Here is a 23,466-nt window from a genome sequence, read left to right as displayed (position 1 = left end):
GCGCTTCTTGCTGGGCATGGTGATGCACACTTGTAATACCAGCACTTGGGAGGCTGAGGTGGGAGAGTCACTGAGTTTGACGCTAGCCTTGGCTACAAAGTAAGTTCAAGGCCAGCATAACCTGTATCGTGAGACTCTGGCTGGGGGGGTGGGGGGAAGAAATTGCACTTCTCTTTGAATCTAATGAAGAAGAAAGATATCTTGTGCAAATGTGGACAGAAGAATCTCAGGTTGCTTTGAAGGTCTCACTGCAGTACCAGACCCAGGAGCGCATGCTCAATAGATGATGATGGAGTAGACGACCCTCGAGGAATTGCTATATATGCACTTTTCAGTTGAAGGAAACCCTTCACTTGTCTTGACCTTTATCTCCAAACAGGCTTCCTCTGACACCTTCACCCACATACCTCTTTATTTTTGGAATGAACTTTCACTGGCCTCCAAAGGAAGTAAACAATATTCCTCAGCAACAGCAACACATCCCACCCCAATTTTGAAAACAACTTCCACCCCTCAAAATAAACTATTAAAGGAAGAAAGCCTCCCGAAGGCGTGCTCACCAACAGTGACAACACACTCCTTGGGTGTTTCTGTACAAGCCTCTTGGACATGGACTCTATAGGTCACTCAAGCAAATGACACCTGGTAGCCCCATCCCGGCCAGCTCTGAGACGTGGGGAGGCAAAAGAGGACTTTGGCAGGAACCGACCTACCTCACCAGCATGATCTTCAGGTGGATCTTGACTTTTCTGTAGCATTTCTAGCTCCTGAGAAGGGAAAACCAATGCACAGCCAAATTGAAAAAACTCTGTCAGCCCATTGAGTATGACCCTTCTGAAGCTCAGCTGACACCACATCCCCCAGGTTTCAGGAGAGCCGCATTTGGAAGCCATCTCATTAGTGAGACTGGCCCATGAAATGCATTCTGAAGAGACAATCTCCTCAAAGATGCTAACTTTATATTTACACCAGGAACAGCACAAGATGCTTTGGGTTTCATGGGCGAAGAAAGGTCCTTGAGGCACCTTCCCCAAGGGATAGACCACTGTGGATCATCTCCTGTACTCCCTGCTCGATGCCTCCAAAGCACACAACCCATTGTTGCTGGGGCCACCATGATTGCAACTAAAGATACTGGAGACAAAGAAAATGAGCTATCAAGGAGTAAAAATCTGAGATAACCAACCCCTCAATTCAGGCCCAAGAACCACCCCTCATGGTCCCTACTCCCCATCCCACAGTTTTACTTTCTCTTCTGATTGATCTAGGGTTCCACCTTCCCCCACTGTGGGCTCCCTGGGTGTCTACCGACTCCATCCCTGGGTGCCCACCACTCCCTCCCTGGGTTCCTCTTGCTCCCTCCCTGATGCCTGCCACTCCTTCCCTCCCTGGTGCCTACCCGCTCCCTCTGGCACAGCCTTTGCCTTGTGTGCTGCAGCAGATGTTCGTAGCACATGGAGTAGTTCTCAAAGTTGCTTCGCTCTCGAGCCATCACATCACAGCCCAGAGAGAGCAGGCAGGCCTCCAGGTGGTCTTTCCTGAAAGTGATCTGCAAGGCAGGGCACATTTGCAGCAGCTCCAGCACGGGTCCAGCAGCCTCTCCACACCAGGGCTTAGGGCACAGGTGCCAAGGGGCACAGACACTTTTCTTTCCCCTATGCACCAAAATGTTGGCTCTGGACCCATGAGCCTGTGCTCTAAGCACTCGCAGGACCAGGTTCAAGAGTTCAAGAGGAGGCTGGCTTGTGCTTTGTCTAAATATTTAAAAGTTCTAAGTCAGATCACAAACTATTAAAATGCAGCATTGAATTCTCTGACCTTGAAAGATAGACCTTCGAAGTGATCTGGACGGCCAGGTTTGAATTTGTTTCACTGACTACTCTGAGTTCTATTCACAAGCATGGCCTCCTGGGAGAACTGTCCCCAACCCAGAGTTTACAGTGTGATCCCTTTCTGTTCCCACCTCTGGCCTGGTATTGTATTGTGAAGGTCTTTATATGTATAAAAATACAAGCTATCTACCAATCAAAAGATGTATGTGTGCCCACACACGTGTGTATATGCATGTATGTGTGTGTGTTTATATTACTAGAGACTGAGCCCACAGCCTGTGCACTAAGCTGTTTCTTCAGCCATTTTTTTTTTTTTTTCTTTTCTTTTTTCTTTTGAACTAGGTTCTTGCTGAGTTCCCCAGGCTGGGCTCAGATGTGCAATTCTCTTGCCTTCAGACAAGTGTGCACTACTATGCCGGGCTTACTTTGTAAAAGGCACTGACTGTGTCAGCTTGAAAGGATGCATCAGAAAGGCAGTGGATCAAATGGAAAGCTTTGCTCCCATTGGATTGAATGAGCAGGGCCAGGCAGCTGGGGGCAGGGCTCCAACTCGCCCTGGCTCACTCTCACAAGTCCCTGCTCAGCGGCTGTTAGTCCCTCAGCACCCTGCTGGTCCCCACTCAGCCCCTGGAAGGTGAGCAGCAGGACAGCTGTCACTAGTTGTCCACATGAAGCAACAGGACACTGGGCGTGGTTGCGCATACCTGTAATTCCAGCACTCAGGAGAAGACTGAGGCTGGAGTATCCCAATTTTGAGCTCAACCTAGCAAGATTCTAAGATAAACACAAACACAAAAGGAGAACAAACACAAGCAAAGTGAACTGCAGGTTCTCTCACTTGCACCCTGACTTCTGTGTGGTAGAAGAGCTTAGTATGAGAAAGGAAGTGACTGGCCAGACTTTGGTGAATGGGCACCTGGGAAGGGAGCACTAGCCCTGCCCACTTGCCTGGGGCCTCTGAACACTGCTGTACTTTCCTGGGTCACCCTGCCTTCCTTCCTCTGCCTTTCCTTGCTTTTTCTTTTTTTACATTTCAAAATGTTTTCTTTTTATTTAGACATAAAACACATTTACAGCATGCAGGTTAACTTAAAATTATATGACATCTTCCCAAGCCATTTACCTTTAGGGTATTTTCAAGCACTGAAAATAATCTAGTATATTCCAGAGGTAGATTTATAGTTTTGGTTTTTTTTTCTTCTTCTGTATTTAGGGAAAGGTCTACAGGGTGTTCAAGTTCTCACTACTAGATCAGACTCACAGTGATTCTCCTGTTTATGGCCTCCTAAGTGCTGGGATTACAGGCACACATCACCAGGCCCAGTCTTAATTACCATCTCAGCGTGCCCTGGGGATTGAACCCCGGCCCTTGCATCTACTGCAGGGGCTTTAATCTGCTGAGTTATTTGGCCCGTCCTCAGAGGTAAACTTAGATTCTACAGTTAACTCATGTCAAAATTGAGTTATAGGGGGCCAGGGAGATGGCTCAGTGGAATAAGCACTCCTCTGGCAAGCACATGGGCCTGAGTTCAATCCCAGGTTCCACAAAAAAAAAAAAAAAAAAATCAAAAGCTATGCACAGTGGTTTTCTTAAGCAAATAATTAATTTATCACAATGAATAAATATTAGGTTTATTTCACTGAATTTCTCTTCTAAACTGTCAATATTATTCAGAAAAAACATTAACATATCCAGTCCAATAAAAGAAGACACTGCAAATTGAAGTGTCAGTTCTCCATATGATCAGAAATTTCCATTTATAGAACAATAAGGGCTGGCCAGATAGCTCAGTGGACTAAAGTGTATGCTTAGGTAGAATTCAGTGGCCAGGTTCAATCCCCAATGTGGCATGGCATGCCAGCCCTGCCCCCAGGGCATGCTGAGACAGGTGATTGAGACTGGATGTGGTGGCACACCTCTGTAATCCCAGCACTTGGGAGGCTGAAAACAGGAGTGTCACTAGGAGTGTGATCTACATAGTGAGACCCTGTAGATCCTGTCCTAAATACATAAGAAAGAACAATAAATGCTGTATTCAATGACCCACTATAGCAAAAAGACCAATTCACTGGAAACAAATTTATGAAATTCTTGGTGTACTTTATGAAAGTTTGAAATTATGAACAGAAAAAAACTAAGATTTTTTTAAAAATATGTATTCCAAACCACATGCTAGTTAAAATCCATTGCTTGTTACATTGCACCAGCACCCATGATACGTCTTACAACTCCAGAATGAGGTAAGAGGCACAAAAATCATTTCCTTTATATTGCCTAAGAAACAAGTTTTCATTTGGAAAAACCATTAGAAATGTCTAAGTGGGGGGCTGAGGAGATGGTTCAGTAGAATAAGCGTTTGCTTGGCAAGTGCAAAGGGCCTGAGTTCAATCCCCAATTCTGCCAAAAAATAAAAAAAAATAAATGTCTATGTCAATCCTTCGTTTCCTGAACATGATGACTGGGTGTTCATGCCTTATGCATGGGATGTGCCTCCCTCAAACTTTGTTATGACGTGGGCACATTACCAGTCTGACGTGAAAAAAAAAAAATGTCTATGTGGTTGTGGCCACAGGTCTCGCCTTTAGCAAACTGTCATCATAAAGACCCTGTAGCATTTTCTTTCTTTTTTTTTTTTCTTTATTATTTATTTATTTATTTATTTTTCGGAACTGGGGATTGAATTCAGGCCCTTGCCCTTGTCAGGAAAGTGCTTATTCCACTTAGCCATCTCTCTGGCCCTTTCTGTTCTTTTTTTTTTTTTTAAATAATTTTATTGAGAAACAAATAACAATGAGACAGTTTCAAAACTGATTAGTAGGACAGTTTCAATAATTAATACATTGCATATTGTTGTCTTAGTGGTTATTCATTGTACAAGACGCAGACATGATATCCTGTCCACAAACACTATTAAAACAAATCTTTCTATTCATTGAATTGAGAATGTAGCTGTATATCTATCCTATTTTGAATATACAGATACAAAATGGTTGTTCATTTGTATCCCCCTTTTTTGTTTAGTTTTGTCAGAGAAGCATATTCCATTGTCATTTAAATCTTATAGATAAGGTGAATTCAGCAAAACGGAAATTCCAATATAGTCCAGAAAAATATGGAATGCTTCGTGAATTTGTGTGTCATCTTTGCGCAGGGGCCATGCTAATCTTTGTATCATTCCAATTTTAGCATATGTGCTGCCAAAGCGAGCACCCTGTAGCATTTTTTTTTTGTTAACTGCATTACTTCTATCTTGTTGCACTACACTTTCATTTCAACTTCTAGAGCCTTCTTTTCTTTTTTTTAGCTCCCTGCCCAGTTCCTCTATTAGCTAACAGACCCTCCTCTGTCTTTCTCTTTCTGGCCAGCTCCTAAGAGTACCTCTAGATGTGGCCCAAGCACCACCACTCCCAGGAACCCTTCTCTGAGCTCAGGCAGTACCCTGGGTGTCCCCCTCCGGATTTGCTGTATACCTGTCCACAGCTCTTTGAGAGCAGGTGCTATACCTTTTGCTTGTATGTCCAACAAAGTGTCCAGAGAAAAGGAGGACATTGATAAATGCTTGTTGAATGAGCGAGTAACACTTGGCATACAAATGAAAAGGTTCTGGAAAATTCAGCTTCTTCAAGTCAGGGTATTTGGTATAAAAAAATTTGGACAAGACATTAGAACTGATTAGGAAGGACTGGTTTTCTGAAACTGAGATAAAGCAAAACCCATGAGAAGCCAACACGGGCTCAAGAAAAATTGGTGCTGCTTCAGTCGGACATCTGAGCAGGCAAACAGGGAGAACACAGGCTAGGTGACAGGATGGCCAGATGGCTCCTGGTCACTGAGAGACTATGCAGTGTGGGGGCCCCTCGAGGGGCTGTGCAGGGGCTCCAGCCTGCCCCATGATCCCCCATGTTAATGATGACAATGTGGAGGGAGGCCAACGTGTAGCAGAGAGAACAGGCATGCTAGACCATGCAAGTCCACACGTTTAAAGACCTCCAGAGGTCCAAAGAGTGGAACAAATGGAACAAAATCAAAGCAATTAGCACAGAGTAGCAGAGTGCAAGTGTGGGCTTTCAGTGAAGCTTGGGGCTTTAGCTGTGAAGTGGCTGCTCAGACCCAACACAGTCATTGGCACGAATCCAAACAAGCACTCAGGACACGGTCCCTGTATGTGGTCTAGACAACCTTCAATCTACAGAAGAGTGACCAGGATGGCACAGGTGCACCTAGAGAACAATAGCAGGAAATGGCGACATCCTGTCTAAAGCCGGGCAGGGCCTGCAGGTATGCTGGTGTGTAGCCTTGCTCTGCCGGGGCTTGCTGGTGAGTGAGGCACCTGCCTGCCCTGCTGCCTAGTCCCTGAGTCCTGGCATGAAGCCCACCCTCTGGAGGGAAGGTAATGGCTCATAATCCACTTTGAGCAGGCATCTGCTTTGCTGTCCTTACAGAGGGCACCGTGTTGCTTCCAGGCTAGCCACAGCTCTCGGGAATCTTCTGAGGAGCTGCCCTAGACATCCAAATGCTCGTTATTGGAGGCCTATCCCCTGATCTGTGGTGGCATAGGGATAGAGGATCCTTGGCAGACATGTAGAGGGGAGGTTGAACCCCCACTTAGTAGGTGCTGGCTAAAGGTACCTGGGGCAAGGACAGCTTGAGAGTGAGTTCCCTGTCACTGCAGGTGACCCCAAAGAGGCTGGAAGCCTGCCAGGCATAGTAGTGAGGTGCAGAACTCCAGCCCTGGTGGCCTTGCACAAACCTCCTCCAGTGTTGGCTGAACTTCCTCTGTAGCTGACATGGATGTGCCCTCCCGCTCATGGCCACGTTTTCTTTCCACAAGAGCTCATCTCAAGAGTGGGTTGAGCGAAGTGGTTTGTTTTTATTATTTTTAATATACAATCTCAATATAGATCTCACACAAGTTCTGCCACCTTACCCATCTTTAAGCGTACAGGTCTGAGTATATTCACGATGTGCACACATCACCACTGTCCTTTCACCTCACATTCTCTATCCAGCTTACCACACAGAGTCTCTGTTTCTCCTCAACAGTACCTCCCTACCCTTGTCCTCTCCCAGCCGGCCCCTGGTGCCCACCACTCTATGACCTTGACTACTCTAGGGGACTCTTTTCTTGGTGCTGGTGGGGATTGAACATAGGCCTTTGTGCATTCAAGGCAAGCACTCTACCACCGAGCCCCAGCCCCAGTGCCTATAGTGGACTCTTAAGAGTGTTTGTTCTTTCTGTCTGGCCAGCCATCCTCAAGGTTCATCTACGTTGTGGCACTTGTTGGATTTTTATGGAGGACCATCTTCTCTCACGCTCTCCTTGAAAGAAGAGTGACTGCCTCCCTTTTGACTGAGTCTTCCTGTTTAAGGTGAGCCATAATATGTATTTAAAAGTCTTCAAAATTTATTTATTTATTTATTTTGAAGTAAGGTCTCACTAAGTAGCCCAGACTAGCCTCAAAGTGTTGGCAATCCTCATGTCTCAGCCTCCCATGAGCTAGGATTACAGGTGTGCACCACCACACCTGGCTATAAGTACTCTTTGGTGTCAACATTTTTTCAGCACGCCCTGCCCTGCTTGCCTCTGCACGCTGTGGATGGAACCACCTCACCACCCTACGAAGATACTCAGTACCATGTTTGTGTAAGACTGAAAGCTAAATGAATACACTGAAATCATCAAGTTCTGAGGGAAAATGTATCCCCAGTCAAGATGCTGAACTTTTCTCAACCAGACTAACTTTATATGCTGATACCTGTGAACCAAGCAACTGCACTGAAGATAGCAATGTGTAATAGAAGGGTTATACTTGGAATGCCTGTCATTCTGGTCTTCTAAATACGTACTTCTTGTCATAACATACCAATTATTACCATACTGTCTCACAAGTAAAAGGGTTTTTTTTGTTTTGTTTTGTTTTGTGTTTTTCTTTTTTTAAATGGGTAATAAATGAAAAAAAAAAAGACACAAGAAAAAGAAAAAAAATGTCACAGAACTGTCCTGCTACAACGCTGTATATGGTTAGATTTCTAAATTTCTATGTAAAAATATGTGTTTATTCTTATTTTTTTATTTTTTTTCTTCATATTCTGTAAGAACTTAAATTTCAACACATCAATACTTTTTTTTTTTTTTTTTTTTTTGCGGAACCAGGGATTGAACTCAGGCCCTTGCACTTGCCAAGGAAGTGCTTATTCTACTAAGCCATCTCCCTGGCCCCTCCATCAAGTATTGATGTGTTGGGCCAGGGAGATGGCTCAGTGGAATAAGCACTTCCCTGGCAAGTGCAAGGGCCTGAGTTCAATCCCTGGTTCTGAAAAAACAAACAAACAAACAAACAAAAAACTTGATGGAAGATACCTGTTCCACATTATGCCTAAGATGTTCGATATTTAGACAGATAGTTAGGGTAAACTGAACTGCATATATTGCAGGGTAATCATAAGCTTCTCTTCTGGAGGGTTAATAACCTAAGTTTGCAGATCAAAAATTGGAGACAAGGAAAGACTGCAAGCTCTGCCAACATTTTGGCCCTAGCCTTTCAAGGTCAGTGAAGACTGAGGACATAGGTGAACCTGTACTGTAGCATCATGTAACTCAGTTGTGCCCCAAATTTTCTGATCAAGGAAATTATGGAGCCACAGAGGAATGTGATCGATGATGTAGACTGTGCCTAAGGAGAGTCACATGGAGAGAAAACTTTCTCTCAGGCTTTCACAGAAAGCAAATTGGTCAAGCAATGGCCATGACTCATCCACATGGGTGACACTGAAAAAGGATCTACAAAGTGCAGTACAAGGTTACAGGATAAATCCTGAGGGGACTTGACTGACCTTATCAGATACAAAAGTTACATTTCTTGTTATATAGGTCTTGCTTTATCTTGGTCTTAACCATCCAGCAGAAAAGTATAAAAACGAGGCATATAAAGTAAAGCCATATTAATATGCTGAGCTGTAAAATGCTCTAGTCAACAACTTCTGCAGATAACCCACTACTATTGTGGACTACTGGACTGTGTTGGATTGTTTTGCTGAATTCAAGCACCTATAATATTTAGATGCCAATAGAATACCCATCTCTGACAGGACTGAACTGGAGAGGGGGGATACAGAGGAAGGACCACTTTGTATTTCTTTTTTTTTTTTTTTTCCATTTTGTATTTGTATAAACAGAATAGTTAGGATAGATGTATGGCTGCTTTCGCTTGGTTCAGTGAGAGGAAGGATTCGCAGTAGTAGTGTTTGGACGGGATGTTCTGGCTGCTTCTTGTGCTGTGGATGACTGCTGAGAAGACAACAATGTGCAATGTATTAATTATTAAAAATGTCCTATTAAACAGCTTGGAAAATGTCTCATTGATATTTGTTTTTCAATTAAAAAAAAAAAGATAGTGAACTTTCTGCTTCATTTTTAAGAAGAAAAGCCAGGTGTGGCAAACACTTGTAATTCCCAGCACTTGGAAGGCAGAGACAGGAAAATTACCACAATTTTGAGACAATCCTGGCCTATGGAGTGAGTTCAAGCTAAGCCTGAACTATACAGTAAGACCTTGTCTTTTAAAAAAATTAAAACTAAAACAGTTTACTAAAATACAATGAAGAACACTTCCAAATTAGAAAAATGTAAGTTTTATGTGTGTGTCAACATTTTGAGACAGGATCTTGCTATGCATGTAGTCCAGGATGGCCTTGAGCTCACTTTGCAGCCTATGCTGGCCTCAAATTCTCAATGATCCTCCTGCCTCATCCTTCTGAGTGCTGGGATTACAGGCAAAAATTTATTAATGGTTCTAAAATCTTATAATGTCCAGATATCCACACTGACCCTCTTATCCTACCTTCTTAATGGATTCCTTTGATTTAGGGCAATACTTCTAAGAATTGTTTATATGCATATGTGTATCAAATAATAATATTATTAAATATAATAAAATATATTGGGGCCCTGCCCATTAGCTCAGTTGCTTAAGTGCCTGCTTAAACAAAGCAGTGAGCCTCAGGATGCTATGGTTCGATCCCCAGCTGCTAAAGGCAACCTGAGGACAGAAAAAAAAAAAAAAAAGAAAGAAAGAAAGAAAAAAAAAAGAAAGAAAGAAAGGAAAAGAAAATGTAGAGTTGCTATGGATTTAAATATCTTCTTAGAGGGATATTTATTATTGATTTAGACTTCTTTAGGAGAGTAGAGAGGATGGTAAAGGAAGGGTAAAAACATCTTTTCTGTGTTGCTGGGCTTTTTACAGTGACATGTTTTGAATATGTTTTCTCATTAGCAATATTAGTTTTTTATTTTTTTAAATCTTAAACACTAACAAATCAACACCAAGATGCTCCTGAAAATTAACTCAGCCACAAACTCCAAGTTTACTTAAAAAAACCTGACCAACCTTGGAATTTACCAACATGCATTTTTTAAAAAATGTGGGTTTTTTTGTTTACTTGTTTGGTACAGGGTCTTTCTATGCAGCTCAGACTCATATAGTGATCCTCCTGTCTCAGCTTCCCCAGTGCTGGGATCACAGGCCTGCACCACCATGCCCAGTATCAATGGCCGGCACAGCTCACCTGAGTTTCCGGGGCCACCACGGCATTCAGTAATAGTGGTAGAACCCAGGTCCTTGTGCTTGCTAGGCAGGCGCTTATACCACCAAGCTATCTGCCTAGCCCCCAACATGCATTCTGTTACTAGGATCTTTATATACAGCCATCTTTTCCCAGTGTTAAAATGATAATAATTAGTATTTCAGATTCATCCCTAGTATTAGGAAACAAAGCATTAGATGTGTTAAATGACAAAATCTCCCTTGTTTGGGTTTATGTTAGAAAATGAATGACTAATTTTCAATACACACCTCTGACCCACTATCCTGCTGGTTCTGCATCAATTTCTGGATAAATTTTTCAACAATTTGTGGCCTAATAACAGAAAAGTTTTCTTTCATGACTTGGTGTTTCCAAAGATCTAGGGAGGAAAACATACCAACAGTTATATCATAAAACACAGCATCATTCATGGCAATAAAATTGCAACTCTCCAAGGTCATATTGGACACAACAAACTATATTTTCAAATACAACAAGTGAGGCAGCTAGGGCAGGGGTAGTCATGGACCTCAACCCCCTCTGGAATATGGAACAACAAAGATCTCTAACAAAAGCCTTTTAGGAAAGCTTTGGAAAATCACCTTGCAAGTCCAGTGAACAATATTCTGTTACCACAACTAAAAACCTCAAAGGAAATGTTATTTTTGACCAAATAGGATGTAGACTGTCATTAATAGCCTGTGTATTTCTGAACAATTATCTTGGTCTAGCACATCTACTGCAAATAAACAGAGCAGGGCTGGCAAGATAGCTTAGCAGACTAAGCACCTGCTTAGGCAAGTGAGGGACCAGGGTTTAATCCCCAGCACCATATACCACACCACAGGGTGCGCTGAGCAGCCACAGAGACCAGGCAGAGTGGCGCACACCTGTAATCCCAGCACTGAGGAGGCTACAAACAGGAGGACCACTATGAGTTGGAGCTGCAGAGTGAAACCCTGTACCAAATACATTAAAAAAAAAAAAAAAAAGCAATATGACTAATGGATAAGAAAGAGGCACCCATAAAGTTATTCCGAACAACATTGCTTATGACAGCTGAAGCTTGGAAACACAAATGTCCATTATTTAGGACCTAGTTACTTAAACTGCAGCACATCTTTTCAGTGGAATGGTACAGATCTGTACAAGAAAGTACAATCACAAAGGGACCACTTCCTATTTCGTCTACTCGCTCCCTTCTTCTTTTTTTTTTCACACTTCATCCTCAACCGAGCATCCAGAGTAGTCTATTAAAAGACAAACCACATCACTCTAACTTGGATACAGGCTCCCCATCGCATTCAGAATAGGTACTAGCATCCTCACAAGACCGTGTGGCCCACCCTAGCCCTCTTTCAGACGTCATCTCTTGTTAGTCTCCCCATCCCCACCCCCAATTCCTGCCGCACGTGTGTGTTGCTCTTCTTACCTCTGACAGGTATGCCCTGCTGGGGCTTTTGTAGGGGTCATCCCTTTTGTCCAGAGTGCTGTTGCCCCGCATACTCTGTTATGGTTTAGCCCTGGAATGTCCCTCCAAAAGCTCAAATGTAGCCAGCTATGGTGGCATGAGCCTAAATTCCAGCTGCTGGGATGCTGAGGCAGGAGGATCATAGCAAATTTGAGGTCAGCCAGCAGGACAGTGAGTTCAAGGCTAGCTTGAACTACATAGCAAGACTGTCTCAAAAAAAAAAAAAAAAAAAAAAGCACAAAGCAGGAAAGCCAAAACACACACACATAAAAACCCAAGAGTTCATGTATCTTTAAATTCACATTTAAGACATTTAAGACTTTAGTAAGTTTAGTTTTGAGAAGACAGCACTCAGCTGCATTTCAGGACACTTTTCAGAAGTTAGATAGATGGCTTTCCCAGAGTGCTATGATGACAGGTCCCTGGTACACTGAGAAGCCTGGTAAGGGACTCATCTGCCACCTCAGTCTAGGGACTGTCACCTAGACAATGCCTCCTGAGCCAGTCTGGAGCTTAGTTCTGGGTCCACTTGAAAGAGAAGCACTGTGTTCTACCAGGTGCTGGCAGGTTTCCCAGTACTGTCTTGGGTAATGAGTTCAAGTTCAGATGAGTTTCTACAACCTGGACAAGGAGTCCTGGAAGCCAGGGAGAGTGGAATCCCTCCAAGAGAAGTAATTCTTGGCAAAGAGGAGTTAAGTTATGTTCTGAGCTATCTCCAAGTCTGTCTCATTCTACCTATGTGCATATGGTTGTGGCCTTTTAAAGAGGAAGCAGCCAGTTTTGAAAGAAGCATAGAGGGGCTGGTGAGATGGCTCAGTGGTCTAAAGCACCTACTTAGAACAAGCTTAGCAAAGCACAGGGACCACGGTTCAATCCCCCAGCACCACATGCCAGCCAGCCCCACCCCCTGGTGGGCTGAGCTGGCCACACACACACACACACACACACACACAAAAAAATAAAAAAAAAAAAAAAAAGAAAGAAGCATAGAGGTTGGAGGGCATATTAGGGGTTAAGTTAGGATTTTTGGTCCTAGGTTCTTTGACTAAAGGAAACTGACTTCCTGCAGGTCAGACTACTTCTACCTTCCTCTCAATAGCACTGGGCCCTGCTTCCTGCTTGGAGGAAGAGCACCTTACTGGGTGATACTTTACTTTCCTAACCAATCACTTGTCTACAGTGGGCTGGTTCCTGGTTCTGAGCCCAAGGCAGAACCAGGACCCAAAGGCCCACTTCTGCCAGTGAAGGCTATTCTCCCTGATAAGCTGATAGGCCGGAGAGCCCATTGTGTTAAATATTCATGTGTATCTTTATTTATTTATTTATTTTTTTAAAATCTTATTTATTTATTTTTTATTTTTATTTATTTATTTATTTTTTTGACGGAACCGGGGATTGAACTCAGACACTTGCGCTTGCCAGGCAAGCGCTTATTCTACTAAGCCATCTCCCTGGACCCCCCATGTGTGTCTTATACTCTCATGTTTTAAAATTTCTCCTCAACACACTATTTCCTTGAGTTACTTAGTGTTTTCAAGAGGAGAAAAGAGTTTATGATCAAATAAATTTAAATACATATTTTTTTTCTTTCTTTTCTGTATTTGCTGGGCATGGGGGGATTGTTGTAGGTAGCTGAATTACATGGAAATATTATGGGCAGACAGACAGGGCCAGGCCCTCAAGGAGACAAGATGGAAGACAAGGTGGCTTTGCAACTTGGAGGAGACAGACACTCCCATATGGGCCAGACCTCAAGACAAAAGAGGAAACAAATACAGCTACATACTTCCCTAAGGATGGACATCAGGGATTGATATTCTAAATAGCTATCAATCACCTTGAAAGGGCCCAAATGGGTCACTAACCCAACCCCAACAGGAAGAGACCCTGTCCCTACTCACGTCTGCTTGCTATGTGACTGGCTTCCCCATTTGGTACAGGATTTAATCAATTTTACCTGAGCAATGGTGCTTGTAATCTCATTGGTTGACCATAGTTTTGTGCCACCTCATGCCCACCTAAGCGAGTTCCCATGTCCTCTACCACCTTCAACCCGCCTCACCACATGGTTTTCCTCTATAAAAGTCCGTGGAAGAGATAGCTTCCTGGGAACAACCCACTCAGGGCCCCCTTTCTGTCCCTCTCAGACATAAGCTTTCTTTCCCCCAATAGATACTCTGCTCATAACCTCCATTTGTTCCTAAAATTCATTCTTCAGTTTTAGAGAACACGAACTCATCCCAAGTACTTTTTAGGTCAGGAGTTTCATTTTTCTATATCATTTAGAGGTCATCTACCCGAGATCAGTTTTTCTCCCTGTGTCAGCATGTGTCTATGATCCCAGCAGTTGGGAGGCTGAGGCAGGAGGAGTGCTATTAGTTGAAAGCCACCGTAGTGAATAAAGGGCCAGTCTAAACTACACAGTGAGACCCTGTCTCAAAACAAAACAAAACAAAGTTCGATTTATAAAGGGCAGTTTTAAGTTCACAGCAAAGTTGCAAGGAAAATACAAAGAGTTTCCCTCACTCCTGGTCCTCACACACACCAGCTTCTTCTACCATCAACATCCTGCACCAGATAGGTACATAGGCTGCGCTCAGTGAACCTGGGCTGACTCACCCCTGTTGCAAGTCTTTCTTTTTTCATTCTTTTCTTTCTTTCTCTTTCTTTCTTTCTTTCTTTCTTTCTTTCTTTCTTTCTTTCTTTCTTTCTTCTTTCTTTCTTTTTTTAAAAATGTAATTAGTACAGGACCTACAGGGTCTCACTACACAGATGAGACTCGTAGTGATCCTCCTGTTTTCAGCCTACCAAGTGCTGGGATAACAGGCACACCCACCACTATGCCCAGTCTCAGTCACTGTGTCAGCGTGCCCCAGGTCCCTGTGTCAGCCTGAGCAGGAGCTTTAATCCTCTGTGGAGGGCCCTCGCACATGTTTTTCAATGAACTGAATTACCATGGTTTATGTATTCCAACTTAGTCTTTACAGAAACAGTTGTTCCTTTTCTTTTTTGTATTCCTATTTTATTGGTTGACATAATTTTTGATAGGTTATGGCCCTATAAGAATTGCTAAATTATGGTGGTCTTCTGATATGGCTGAAGCCCTTAAAGTAACAGCTTATCTTCCCAATGACCACTTCCTCCACCTTCCCCACTCCAGCCCTGGGTACAACTTCCTGTGACCTTTCCCGCCCACACAAGGGAGCCTCCAATCAGCTCCTTATATGTCACTAAACCCGCCCCTCAAACTCCTCCCCTGGCAAACATCCATAAAGTCTCAGGCTCCCTGTCTCAGGTCAGAGGATCTGCCCATCTCCCTCCCCTCACTCCTCTCCGTGTGTTTACAGTCACTAAAGGCTTTCCCTCCCCTATTTCTGCTTCTCTGCTGCGCCACCACCACTGCCGCCATCACTGTTGCCTCTGAAACCTATCAATTTTTAGTTAGATTACTAAAACTCATTAACAAATTGGCCTATGCAGGTCAAGAGTAATCCCACACTCAACAACATTAGGTCAACCCAGAAGGATGGGATTGCTGAGTATTAGAGGGCTTGTGTTACCAAAAGCACAGGTTGTTGTAGGCAGCTAAATTAGATAGAAATATTATAGGCAGTCAGATAGGGCCAGGCCCTCAAGGAGACAGTATGGAAGACAAGGTGGCTTTGCAATTTGGGAAGATTCAGACACTCCACCTTTGGGTCACACCTCAAGACAAAAGATGAACAAATGTAGCCACATACTTCTCTAGGGATGGGCATCAGGGATTGATATTCTAAATAGGTATCAATCACCTTGAAAGAGCCAGAAAGTTACAACTCCCAACAGGAAGAGATCCTGTTTTTGCATTCATGCCTGCTTGCTACTTGACTTTTTTCCCATTTGATTACAATTTAATCAATTTTACCAGAGCAATGGCGCTTATAATCTCATTGGTTGACCATAGTTTTGTCCCACCTCATGCCCACCTTATGTGCAAGTTCTCCTGTTCTACACCTTAGACCTGCCTCACTGCATGGTTTTACTCTATAAAAATCCCCTCTTCTGTCCCTCTCTCTGACAGGAGCTTTCTTTCCCCAGAAAATATTCTACTCTTAACCTCTGTTTGTTTCTAAAATTCATTCTTTGGTTTTAGAGAACACAAACTCCTCGTCTTAGGTCCCTTTCAGGTTGCGAGTTTCATTCCCCTATAGCAAGGTGACCCAGGAGTCTGCTAGGGAAGGGTCATTGGTGAAACTTCTGAATTAACATCTCAAGGATCTGTGTTCTGTGACGCACTACTGAGGAAACACTGGCTGGAAGCACATCTTCTGCATGGTTTTCATTCTTTTTATTAGCACAGTGTATAGTACATAATGATCACATTCCTGAGTGGAGCTAGCACAGGGACACAACACACCCTAATTCCTTTTTTCATCCCTTGCCCTTCTCTCCTTCCCCCTCCACGTTTCCTTCAAGCTAAACATTTTTGACCACTCATCTTTAAAATGCATGTGTCTATTTTATGGTATTAAATTTATATTTTATTTATAACCACTTACAGTAGGGTCGTGAGCTAATATCACAAAGCAGGATGATATACTTAGGATGAGTTCATCAAGGAGAATGGATCTCAATCCACATTCCAAATATGGATTTTTTTCCAATTTTTTTTTTTTATCTGACTTCTTATCCCTTGTGGTTAGATTATCTTTTTAAATCTCATAACATGGCTGAAGCTAAGTATGCTTAGCCTCACGTACCAGGCCTAGAAATGTTACCCCACTACTCTATTATTCACCTCAGTACACTGCAGCATGACATTTGACTCCTCATGTCTGGCCTTAAGTCTATTTAGCAGTTCCCACAGTTTCTTCTCATACCCTTGGGATATATGTAATACTGCTGGCCTTGTGCCTGTTCAGGAAAAATACCAATTAAGCGGTCAGAGAGGGAGGATGGCAGGGCCTTTCTGAACCAATAGAGTCCATCTGAACCAATGCTAAGGCAGCCCTGAGGCTGAACAAGGATGTCCAGGCCTACTTTGACAGCTCCCACAGAAGAATTACGTTAGCTACTAAAAACACTATCATGGGTTAGATTTAAATGTCCTGTGTGAAAGGCGATTGGCTCAAGGGGCCGTTATCTTCACCAATGGATGACACACGTGCACTCAGGAGGTCAGCAGCTGAATTTGCCTTAGGAGGTGGGGGTTGGTTGGCACGATAATGGGAGTATGAGCTAGAAAGGTGTAATCTTGGCACCGTGACATGAGCAGCTTTTTTCATGGCCCAGAAATGGCCCTTCAGTAGTGCCATTTCTGACTTGGAGGTGGCTGACTGCAGACTGATCCTACTGAAAACGTGAGCCTTTCCTTCTTTAAACTACAGCTGTCAGGTACTTCGTCCTAGTGCCAGAAAAGCTGACCAATACAAGCTAGCTGCTGCACCCTATCTGAGCCACAAGTCCTGAGCCTGGATGACAAACTGGAAGGTCATTTGGTACAAAGAGCTAGAGGTGCAGCTCAGAGGTGCAGTGCCTGCCTGTCAAGTGCAAGGTTCTGAGTTTGATTCCGGATATCAAAAGAAGAAGAAACAGCACACAAGAGATTAAGCTCCAAGACACAACAAGGAAGAAAGGAGGGAGAAGGAGAAAAGTTTCACTTTGGTGGGTAGGTATAATTGAAAACACAGGAGTTGGCCAATAGGAAAGCAAACACCCTGAGGGGAAGGATAAGAGCCTCTGTTGTCCTCCTGGTCTTTAGCACTCTCCAGCACTAACTCCCATTGGAGAAGCTACTTGCTTAAACTAATGCTGGCCACATAGGTTGGTTTCTACATGAAGAAGTGGCCCTGTTCATTAAGAATGGAAGTGGGTGGGGTCCCGACGCTGCATGTAATTCATTCTCTCTCTCTCTCTCTCTCTCTCTCTCTCTCTCTCTATTTAGTACAAGGTGTACAGGGTCTCACTACGTAGACCAAACTCATAATGATCCTCCTGTTTTCAGCTTCCCAAGCCCTGAGATTACAGGAGCGCGCCACCACGCCCAGTCTCTGTCGCTGTCCCAGCATACCCCGGGGGCGGGGCCGGCCTGAAAGGCGAGGGATCGAATCCCGACCCTGCACTCTGCCTAAGCAGGCCCTTTAATTTGCTGAGTTATCTGGCTGGCCCTGTAATGTCTTCTTCAGTGACACCCAGTCCAGAGGCCTGAGAATTTTAAACTGAAGAAATGGATACAGAGCAGCCTTGGCCCTGTAGAGACTCCAGGGCTTGCACTGGAGGAACTGAGTACAGGAGGAGCCCCCGGCCGTTCTGTAGAGCATGTGCAACAGTCTAAAGAACAGAAACAAAACCGGAGCAAGGGCAGCAAGAGCCCCTCAATCTTGGAACTAATTTATAAAGTATTATAAGTTTAGGATTCAAGTAAGTATTTTGGTCTGGTATACTCTAGTCCAGGCAAAGTTGAGTTACAGTAACTTTATCACTATTGCAAAGAACTCTACCTCTTCCCACCGGCACCCCCTGGAAGCCCCTTTTCAAGCACAGCTGACAAACAGCAAGCGCAGGGCGGCATAGCCACAAAGCAAATGTACTCAACCCCCCCCCCCCTTGTGGCAGATGGTTGCACCTGCCCTGTGCTGGTGGATGTTCACCAAGGACCCGGTAGGGAGCCGCCTGACGCAGCAAACAATGGGAGCTTTGTGTTCTGTAAAGTGTTCTGTAATTGGAGCTCAACTGTGCTGGCTCTCTGGTGACATTTAGAGCGCCCGTGGGCGTGGCTTACCTTCTCCTGGCACAGCCTTTCCCCAACGCTGTTGATAGAATTTAGTCATTTAGAACACCAACACACAATACAATGACAACGTCTTTATCTAGGCAGTGAGGACAATGTCTTTGGTGGGAAGTGAGGCAATAATTAACATTACAATGGCCATGGGCTCGGTCTCAAAATGAAAACCCAATTCCTTTTGCTAGTCAGACAGTTCCTTCCTAGCTCCAAGGACAGGGATGTTCCTCTAGAATTATTAGGTGTCAGGAATAGATATTTGCAGTTCAGATGGGGCAGCTACACGATGTGCAGGGTTTCATGCATTAAAATGCAGGGCTTTTGGTTCAAAAGGAGGGGGGAAGGTACTTTCATGAGTACTCAAACACAAAGCTTTTTCCTTTCTTCTGCATCTTTCCTTTAGGTGTCAGGGGTGGGAGCGGATCACGCTGACGGCATTGCCCAGTGAACACACTGTGGAACCCCTCCTGATGAAGTAGGGAAAGCCAGACCATGACAAGAGCCCACGCTTTGTGCCCTCAGTGCACACTCCACAGCTCCTTGGGCTCCTCTTTCAAAACACAGTTTCTAGCCTGGTGTGGTGGCACACTCCTGCCACCAGAGCTCTAGGGAGGCTGAGGCAGGAGGATCACTGCAAGTGTGAGGCCATCCTGATGGCATAGTGGGGCTTTGTCTCAAGAAAATAAATTCAAGATGGTGACTCTGCATCGGTAGGAGTGCTCTGATCACCCTGTGTTTAGACCTCAGAGCAAAGGAGACCATCATTTTGGTTGCTTTACACTATATATCTATAGCTATAGTTATATGACTTTTATATATAAGGGATGATAAAAAAAAAACTAGTGAATGCTTATGCTTTTTAAAACTATAAAGAAGCATTGCTTTTTTTTTTTTTTTTCTTGGTGGAACCGGGAATTGAACTCAGGCTCTTGCGCTTGCCAGGGAAGTGCTTATTCCACTGAGCCGTCTCCCTGGCCCCAGCATTGCTGTTAATCCCACTCAAAATATTGCCCTGTTCTTTAAACTCTCTTATCTCATTGTTCTTACTCCTTTTTTTTTTTTTGGCTTTTTGTGATAGGGATTCACTATGCAGTTCAGGATGGCCTTGAATTTACTTTGTAGCCCAGGCTGGCCTGAAACACACAGTGACAGAACTCATAGTAGTCCTCCTGCCTCAGCCTCCCAAACCTGGCCTTCTGACCATTTTGTGATTTTTTTTCTTTTTCTTTTTCTTTTTGTATTGGGAATCACACTCAGGACATTGCACTTGTCAGGCAGGTGCTTGTTCCGATGAGCTACATCCCTCATCCGCACCCCCTTCTCACTGTTTCCTGAAGCAGTTCTCGTAGGCCTATTTCATGAGTGTCTTTCAGAGCTGTGTTCAAAAATAATGAATTCTGGTGCTTGGTGCCGTGAAACAGAAGGGCAGGCTCAAGCGCACCGCAGCGTGTCCTCACCCACCATGTCCACAGCATCCAGCGTTGTGAGACTTCTAACTCTTTCTCAAAGTCAAACTGCTCATAAAAGGTCAAGCTTTGAATCAATTCAGGGGATCAAGGTAGCCACAACAGTGCAACTGAGGACACAAGGAAGACCTGCCAAAGCTGCTTCAGAAAGTGTTAAGAACAATGGGATGTGTGTTCCCAACAAGGGAGGTGCTCTGAGGAGGATTAGTGACAATGTGCCTTTTATTGTAATGCATTTTTAAAAATGGAAACACTGGGGCTGGGGAGATGGCTCAGTGGAATAAGTGCTTCCCTGGCAAGCACAAGGGCCTGAGTTCAATCCCGGTTCTACCAAAAAAAAAAGTACACAATGTTTTTTCCTTTTGAATGGTAGTGCACACCTGCATTCTCAACATCCTGGGAAGCTGAGGCAGGAGGATCACAAGTTTGAACCTAGCCTGGGCAACTAACTCAGCAACACAGTGAGACTGTCTCAAAATAAAAAGAATAAAAAAGGACAGGCCCGAGGCTCAGTGTTTGTTTTGTTTTTATGATCAACATGAATGCACAAGATGGTTGTATAAGTAGAAGGAACAATAAATACTTTTTTTTTGTGTGTGTGTGGTACCAGGAATCGAACCCAAGAACTTGGGCTTACCAGGCAGGCACTTATGTCACTGAGCTCTCTCCCTGGCCCTGAAATGCTATTTTTTGAATTAATAAAATAATTTACCTGTTGGGAGAGTACCATCCTGCTTAGACTTTTCTGATAAAACCAGCGTCATCTCTCTACGGACTTTTCTTAATACCTCCTGGATCATGTGAATTTCAGTATTTTCCAGAAGTTTCTGGAGCTAGAGCAAGCACAAGTTGAGTCATCTGCACACCCAGTTACATCCTGAATTCTTATGCCTAATGCTGTTTCTCAGCTATCTTCTCCCCAGGGAAAAGGAAGGACTCCTTTCTTGGGCTTCCAGCTGCCCCTGGGGGTTAGATTCATGTTTTTGGGAGACCAACAGCATTTCTTTCTGCCCCATGTCCTAACTGATAAAAGTATAACCCTTTACCAGATCTCACTCAACTGCAAAATACTGTAAGCATCTGAGTGATGTCTTCTGTCAGGGGCCTGTAAATGTGGCCAAGGATTTTGTGAACTGTCACTTTTTTATAAGAGAAGTTGGGTTTGAAACTCAATTTTGATACCAAGGAAGATTTCATACATGACCAAGAGAGCATTCTGCTCCCTTCTAGCCCGGATGTAAGCATGGCCCACCATCCTCTCTGGCGGAAGGCCAGGTGCCAAGAGGAAGCAGAGTTCAGCAGGGTACGTGACAGTCTTGGCCATGGCCCTGGGCCCTGGCTGGGAACCTGAATTTTGGCCTGTTGCTCAGTAGACAGGCCAGTCTTTGCTCACCTGTTAAAATAACCTGAGCAAAGACTTGGAAAAAACAGCTTCTCCATATAGACTGTCTGACACACCAAAGAGGTGAACTTCCTCATTTTCAGAAGGACAATTACCAGAGCCATACTGGATATTTCACTTCCATGCAGATACTTGCGTGCTGGATTTTATGTTTAAGACAGTAATGTTCCTAGCACTCTGCGGCTGAGTCTGGAGGATGGCTGTGACGCTGAGGCCAGCCTGCGCTACATAATGACATCAAAGTCAGCCTGAACTACCTAGCTTCAAAAATAGACAATAATCGTTCTGTTTTCTGTTCTCTTCCTGCAGGTGCACCTCAACTTAAGGAAAATGAAAGTAATGATAATCTAAACTTACAGAACTGAGACACTTAAGGGCTAGTTGGTTTTTTTTTGAACTGGGGATTAAACTCAGGCCCTTGAGCTTGCCATGCAAGCTCTTATTCTACTGAGCTATCTCCCCAGCCCCAGGGCTAGTTTTTTGTTTAATCAAAGTCCCCATCTACCTTAACTACTTACCCCTTCCCCAGTAACTATTCAACAATTTACAACCCTCTGATTTACACTGAACTCCTTAAACAGAAACAGCATTTGTGTACATCTGTAGTCTTACATGCTAATATTACCAGAAAGCAAGTTTTCCAAAGCAAATTTTTAAAGGCTCCTGCATACCTGCTGAGTTTTTATTTCAATTTCTGAAGCTCCTTTTGGGGGAAGAACAGACTGACTATTTATTATACAGGCTTCAAATTCATCTTCTTTCCCCATCTGCCTTGCTAGAGCTTTCATGCTGGGGATGAGAATGTCGGCTCTATCAGAGAAGAGAGACAGAAATGAGCAAACAGCAGACTTCTTATTCTGGTACCTGGTGATTGTTTTCATCACTTCCTGTTGGCTTATCATCATATGCAAACATCCCAACCTGCTCACGGACACATCAGCATCTAAATTCACCTCTCCCTTAGTCAATATTAAATTCGGAGGCCTTTTCCTGTTGGGTACATATACGTTTAGATGTCAGTCTTCAAAATATTGACCTGTCTTCTCATGGCCCTGTTACCAGGGACACTGGTTGGAATAACATCACTGAGCAGACAGCTCTGACTGCGGAGTAGTGACTGACACAAGCCCGGTAAGGTCATGGGTTGGGGGTAGGTGCCGAGTGCTTGCTGGAGAAGCAGGTGGCCTTCCTACAGCTGTCACCCAGCCAGGCGGACAGATGAGGTCTGCGCGGCCTCAGGCTTTGTGCAGCAAGTGCACTATGACATTTTGGCTGCGAACTCTGTAGGGTTCGGAGAGCCACGGAGGGAGAGTGAGAAGGAGACACAGCCCCAGGCCTGTGGGGACCTCCTAGGCTGGAAAGTCATCAGGCTGAATGTGCTCCCAGGAATGGACTCTGGGGCCTGCGGGCCAACAGGAGGCAGGACCTGTGTCCTCAGTACTCCTAGGCAGCGCAGCCTGGCAGGAAGGCCGCCCTCGAGTCCCCTCAGCCACACACTCACGCACTCACGTGTAGAGCTCCGAGAGCTGCTGGCGCAGGGCGGCCGTGCCAACATCCTGGACGCGCAGCCTGAGCCGGCCCCAGTGCTCCGTGAGCGTTTCCAGCCGCTTCCATAGGAGCAGGAAGGATCTCAGCAGAGCCAGGGCCTGCGCCGGGTCGCTCCCGCCGTCCTGGCCTTGCAGGGCTGCGGGGGTGTCCTCGGGGCTGCTCTGGCGCTCGCCTGTGAGTCCTGGCGCGCTGATCCCGTCCAGCTGAAAGCATCGCATTTGTCTTGCCTTATTCGCCAGGAACCAGGATAGGACAACTTTTGTCAGGCAGCCCACACCAAAGGAATGTTCTGGAGAATGACCCCCTCCCAAGAGTGGCTTAAAGTGGCAGAGAACAGAGGCTGAGCACCCCTCCAGAGCCGGTGGGCGCAGAAAGGACACCCAGGGCTCCATCTCAGCTT

The 23,466-nt window shown here is 44.5% G+C and overlaps 1 protein-coding gene and 2 non-coding genes across 3 annotated transcripts in view; 1 reads left to right on the top strand and 2 right to left on the bottom strand.

Annotated features, from left to right (window-relative positions):
• The window catches only part of Ccdc162p, a 252,570-nt gene that overhangs the window by 29,677 nt on the left and 199,427 nt on the right, over nucleotides 1-23,466 (bottom strand). Inside the window, exons 34-39 of the mRNA XM_023722322.1 lie at nucleotides 23,028-23,269; nucleotides 22,190-22,328; nucleotides 20,829-20,949; nucleotides 10,686-10,795; nucleotides 1,400-1,549; nucleotides 714-767 (exon numbers count right to left, since the gene is read on the bottom strand). Coding sequence (XP_023578090.1) covers nucleotides 714-767; nucleotides 1,400-1,549; nucleotides 10,686-10,795; nucleotides 20,829-20,949; nucleotides 22,190-22,328; nucleotides 23,028-23,269 — 816 coding nt within the window. The remainder of the gene's footprint in view (nucleotides 1-713; nucleotides 768-1,399; nucleotides 1,550-10,685; nucleotides 10,796-20,828; nucleotides 20,950-22,189; nucleotides 22,329-23,027; nucleotides 23,270-23,466) is intronic.
• On the top strand, nucleotides 4,267-4,368 carry LOC111818420. The gene has a single exon (XR_002822413.1). It is a non-coding gene; the product is annotated as a small nucleolar RNA U13 (small nucleolar RNA).
• Nucleotides 4,940-5,043, bottom strand: LOC111818410. Its single transcript, XR_002822403.1, has one exon. It is a non-coding gene; the product is annotated as a U6 spliceosomal RNA (small nuclear RNA).

The sequence above is a fragment of the Octodon degus genome, unplaced genomic scaffold, assembly GCF_000260255.1.
Source record: "Octodon degus isolate 3935 unplaced genomic scaffold, OctDeg1.0 scaffold00090, whole genome shotgun sequence".
Lineage (NCBI taxonomy): Eukaryota > Metazoa > Chordata > Mammalia > Rodentia > Octodontidae > Octodon > Octodon degus.
The sequence above is the reverse complement of the archived record's forward strand: the minus strand, read 5'-3'. Positions and strand labels throughout refer to the sequence as shown.